The following is a 5,536-nucleotide window of genomic DNA, read 5'->3' as shown; positions in this document are numbered from 1 at the left end:
CCCCAAAAAAAAAAAATAAAAAAATAAAAAATCGCTGAGTATCTGAATTTATTTCCTCTGTTCTTAGACCTTGCTGCAGTTGGTAAAATGTAAAAGCTTTGTGTGTGTGTATGGGTGTGTTCTTTGTTGGATGTTGTTGTAAAAGGCTGAGAGGACTCTCTTGAAGCTCTCAGTTTTCCTCGTCAGCTGATCTGTAAACAAATGTCCGTTCCTCCTCGTGCTCTGGAGGTCCTCATCACATTTATGGCTTCTACTTTCTCACCCTTTGTCTCTGCATGGTGTCACTTTTGGTTTTTATTGGAACCCACCTGTTTCAGACCAGAATTTGCTTTTTGTCATTTATGAAGTTATATTTTACAAATATTCTTCAAAATAATAGTCAAGAGAAGTTTATTTTTTAATTAATTTAATTAACAGGCTTTAGTGTGAAAAGATTGACACAATGTTATCGCCATTATTTCTTCATTGCAGGTTTTGTTCTTTTAGACTTGAACTTTGGATTAATATCTTATCCTAAAAAACAAATAGATCTTTTAAACACAAAAAATAATATAAAACCGTTTATTTTGTAATTGCTTATATGTGAAATTATCCATTATCCTCTGTTTTATTGTAATGTTTTGTGTATTGAAACAAAAAATATTGAGATCGGTTTACAATTAAATGGGTTTTTGATGGGCGAGTCATTGTAAAAAGATTAAGGTATAAATATAAAGCTTTTGATTAGTTTCCTTTTTTTGTTGTTTTCTTTCTTCTTTTTTTATAGCTTAGTTTGTTTTTCTTTTAAACTCAAAGTCAGGATTAATTTCTCCTCCTAAAAGGACACAACGGACAGCTGTTGGTTTGTAATTGGAAGCCAGCAGATTAGCCCTTTTCTTTGTCTGGGAACATTTATTTTTCTGCTCCTTTTTCTCACTCAGATTCACAGAGAAGTTTTAAATTAGAGTTGGAACTTTTCCTCCGAGGTGGTGAGCACCGGAGCTTCATCTGGAGGGAATTATGGAGCGCTGTTCGCCTTTTTCCCCTCACTGCTCATTTTTCTGTCTTTTTCATTTCTTCTCCTGTTTGGTTCTCCTTCCATGGTGTTCCCTTTATTGAACTAGCAATAGAAGTGTGTGTGTGTGTGTGTGTTCGTGTGTGTGTGTGTGTGTGTGTGTGGCCAGCAAGAGCCGTAATTGAACCCATTTGCTGTTTAGCGCCTGTGGGACTAAAGCCCAGCCTTGCAGCTCTATGGTGGTTAAACGTTTTGCCGTGTTCCTCAAACTCATTCTGCCCCCCCCCAACCCCCCCCCACCCCCCCCCCCGACAACCCGTACTTCTTGCAAGAAATGTTTTTTATTGAAACTGATGCTCTTAGTTTCGTTTGCTCGTCCTCAGGAGCGTGTCAGCCGCGTCTTGTGTTTGGCAGCAGGACTTGGCAGAGTTATGTGATGAATCTGTGAAGGAAGTCGGTGAAGTGTTGGTGCGTTGGGGGGGTCGTGCTCTCTGTTGTCCCACACTGATCGTTGTACAGCCTTAGATAAACCGTTGGGTGCTGCTGAAGTTTTCACCCTAAGTTTGAAGTGCGGTATGCGTGAGTCTGGACTTGTCTTGGGGATAATTTTCTGCACGTTGCATTTGACATGGCTTTTACTGAATATTTGACTTTGAAAGTCATTTGAGCGTAATTTGAATTATTTTTGAAAGTTTTAGCTTCCAAATGGTAACTGACTCATAAAACTGTGCATCATTCCACGTTGTAATAAAACTTTGGACCTGTTGTGTGTGAAGAATAATCATGTTTTTAACAAAGTAAGTCAAACTTTGACAAAGAACTTGTCAGTTTTATATAGATCATTTCCTAATGTCTGTATTTTTTATTTTGTTGTCTTTGTCTCCAGGGACAGATGCGAAGGAACCAGTCCAGTGAGTATTTTTTGTGCTACTAGGTTTGGGAGGTGAAACACATTTTTTTAGGCCTAAGTTGCTGTTTATTTATTTATTTTTAAGGTAAAAATGTAGAAATCCGTCTAAAATGAATATAATCCCTGCAAAAAGACTGTTCTTTTCCATTTATGTTAAATGTGAGTGAAGTTTGATTAAATGTTTAATTAGCTTTATTATGCCAAGTCGATTTTTTAGAATTTTCTACACAGCAGTCAAGTATTGATTTGGATTTGATCAATTTCCAGTTCCTAATAAGTTTGAAAAATATTACCCATTACGTTTTCTAAAAGTAAGAACCCATTAAAAATCTACATTTCTAAAAGTTGCTAAACATTCTTTGCATTAACTTGATGTCCAGTGTTTTTGTGCTTGTACCACTAGGGTAACTATTTGAAAATGTATTTTATTTTGAAAGCTGCTGTAAGAGGTCCTGTCTATTATCTGTAACGTTGTCAACGACATCAGCAGACAAGCATCACGTTTAAAGTCTTACATGAAAAACATCTGATTTGCATTTAAAAGGCCCTGATTATTTATTTATATATTTGTTTGTTTGTTTATTACAAACCTTTAACACAAACGTTGAAGTAAAGCCATGGTGTTGGAGGTTTTCAGAGCACGGTGGTTCCAGTTTGAACAGGAAAAAACGACCAGACTTCTTGATTTTTGAAGAAGAAAAAATAATAATAATTTGTGGATCTTTCTCAATTCAAACTCAAAACTGTAAAATTAAAATCTGCACCGGGGGGGGGGGGGGGGGGGGGTTGCATGTGTGTTCAGCTTGCACAACAACTCTCAACAGTTTGACATCTTGAAACATTTCAGTTTGAAAAAGTTCTTAATTGGAATAAAATGTTGCATTATCTTCTTGAAGACAGAAAACTCTTTTAAACAGCAGCATTTAAGGAAATCTTGCACCAGTACATAATTAATTGTCTTCCCAAGATGCATTGCAAAGCTAATAAAAATTGTAAAATTGGCAGGAGAAAAAAAACCCTCCCACATCCAATAATTTAACATAAGCATACAGATTATAAAACTGCACTAATGTCCAAATGCAGTGAATTTACAAAAACTTTAATGTGAAAAATGACACAAGTGTGAAACTTGTGGTCTGTAGAAGGCAGCCGTCAGAGACAGCTGGAGCAGGTGATTCATGAGGAGGGGAGCAGAATACCTGTGGACAGGTGCAGGTCTCATTAAGTGACATCACTGACTGCTTGTGCAACAAAATACTAAGATACTGGTTCCATCCTTTTTGTCAAGGCGAGTTTCATCACTCTAGTTTATTTTATAAATTATTCTGTTGAACTCAAATTAAAAACGATTACAGATTTGTATTAGCTGACCTTTAGTTTGTTTGTTTTTTACACATTAATAAGTCCGTTTTGAGATTTTGGGATGAAAAATGTTTAAAACTCAATATAAAATTTTTAAGTACTGAATACATTAAGATCAAGAACAAGGTGAGATGTGTCTGCACCAGTTAAAAGTACTGATAGCAGTATACTCTGCACACGCTCAGGGATCACAGCAGGATCATTAATATATCAATCTTATTAGTTTGTGAGGTTCAGAGTGTGCGGAGTATGTCATCGCACCCCCTCCCTCAGATATCGTCTGCCCCCATCTCCGTCTCCTCGTGGAGGCCTGCAGCCGGCTGACCCGTTAGCACTTTTTAAATTGCAAACACGTATAGCTCAGAGCTGATTAGTTTTTGTTGTTTCTTGCTGCATATGATCATGTAAAATACACAATAACACAAACTAACACAATGATTGGTTGTGAAATCACTTCCTGTTCTGTTACAGCTCTTCTCTCAGTGAGTTTTGTTCGAGTCACAGTTTAATTTACTGTATTTACATCTAGACGTAAAGAAGCCTAACGGTGGTGCTGATTATTTGTTTGGTCTTGTTGTTTCACACGCACTGTTCTCACGTTGTAAACATGTTTCGTGTCGCTGCAGGTGATGAGCTGTCCAAGCCCAGAGTGCCTACACCGTACGAGTGAGTGCAAACATTGTTGATCACTCTGCTCTGCTCAGGGTCAGACCACCGTTCTTGTCTTGACTCCTGCAGCTTCAGTGAGCTTCAGATGTTGTGCTGAAGTTTTGTTCTGTCACATTCTGTCAGACTGACCAACAATGATCTCCTGTCTCTGGATCCACTGGGCCCGGCTCTGCCAGTTGGACCTGCCTCCTCCGTGTCGTCATCAGCAGGTAATCCGAAAGCCTCAAATTATCAGGATTATTTTTCAGCTAGATGGACATTATCTCCTTTCATGTGGAATCCTGCTCATCACCAGAGAGGCAGGTGTTTGTTTGGTTCTGGTCCGTTCACACAACTCCAGATATTTTTCTTGAATTGTTTTCTTCTGTCCACACACAGATTATGTATAAAAAATATTTCCAAAGGTGCAGGTTTTTTTTTTTTTACTCAGTTTTTGGTGTCTCAGTGTGAACTCAAAATATGGATTTTTTTCAGAAATGATCCTGTACAGCAGCAGGAAATTTAGTGAATACTAACAATCACTTTGTGCCCACCAAACTGAAACAGTTTGCACGTTGGCGTCTGTCTCACAGTTTCCTGAGTCTGTCAGTAGGGGACAGAAGGGGATCGATTCTGCTGCTGCTCATCCTTTGAGCTTGTTTTTTCTGAAACTGTAAGAACTGGCTCTAAAACTTGGTAGAACTCGGCCCTGCTGACTTTAATACTTCCAGAGGATGTCCAGTAAAAGATTGACTGACTCCCAGCAATAAAAACACCAATTAAACCTAAAATGACATGAAATATTTAGCTGTGATGGGAGCAGACAGAAACATATTTAACATCGTCGTTAGGACGCTTTAATAACCGGGTCTAAATCCTGTCTTTTGTTTCTGCTCTGGCTGCTTTTGGGCAGATGAACATCCAGGAACTTTATCTTTATTTGAATGTTGGGCGGCACAGAAGTAAATGTGTTGGAGCTCACATTCTTTACAACAGTTTAGTGCATCACTACGTATTCTGTGATCAACACAGGTCTGTGTTCAGTTTGTTTTGATATATTAATAAAGTGGACGCTCTTGTCACCCACTCACGTACAACAGGATGTATTACAGTACAGTATTACAGTATTACAGTATTACAGTACTTTGGTTCCAATGTGTGAACTGAAAAAAGAAAAAATGCAAACTAAGGAAAATAATATTTAGAGGAGTGAATATAGGCCTTTAATTGATTTATAAACTCCTGAGTACAGATTTTTAAAATATATTTATTATTTATTATTATTATTTTAAACTTTCCTTTAAACTTAATTTTTGTTCTTTTTAAATAGGAATGCATTTATTTATCTTTTACTGAAACTTTAGTTTCAGATTAAAAAGTGATGTCTGGAAACTTTAAATAATTAAAAAAAAAAAATTTTCATCTTTTCACATGTTGAGCATGCATCAGGATATTTCACGTTAGCTTTTTAAAATGGTTTGAGCAGAACAAGTGACTTCATGGTAGGTAAGTAAAGTTCATTCATCTAACAGAGCAAACAAAAGTTCTGAACCAGATCTGGACCAACTTTCAGACAAAACCAGAAAGAACTCTCAACTTGCACACAAATAATATGTGTGTAT

General features: G+C 37.1%; 1 protein-coding gene across 1 annotated transcript in view; it reads left to right on the top strand.

Moving 5' to 3' along the window:
- The window catches only part of fcho2 (FCH and mu domain containing endocytic adaptor 2), a gene marked incomplete at its 5' end in the record, with an annotated part of 149,371 nt that overhangs the window by 57,922 nt on the left and 85,913 nt on the right, over nt 1-5,536 (top strand). The window contains 3 exon segments of the mRNA XM_037692381.1: nt 1,881-1,905; nt 3,893-3,926; nt 4,035-4,144. Of these exon segments, the coding sequence (XP_037548309.1) occupies nt 1,881-1,905; nt 3,893-3,926; nt 4,035-4,144 (169 nt within the window).

This window comes from Nematolebias whitei, chromosome 18 (assembly GCF_014905685.2).
Source record: "Nematolebias whitei isolate Nwh7 chromosome 18, NemWhi1, whole genome shotgun sequence".
Taxonomy (NCBI): domain Eukaryota; kingdom Metazoa; phylum Chordata; class Actinopteri; order Cyprinodontiformes; family Rivulidae; genus Nematolebias; species Nematolebias whitei.
Note: the sequence above shows the minus strand (reverse complement) of the source record. Positions and strands in the feature narration are given on the sequence as shown.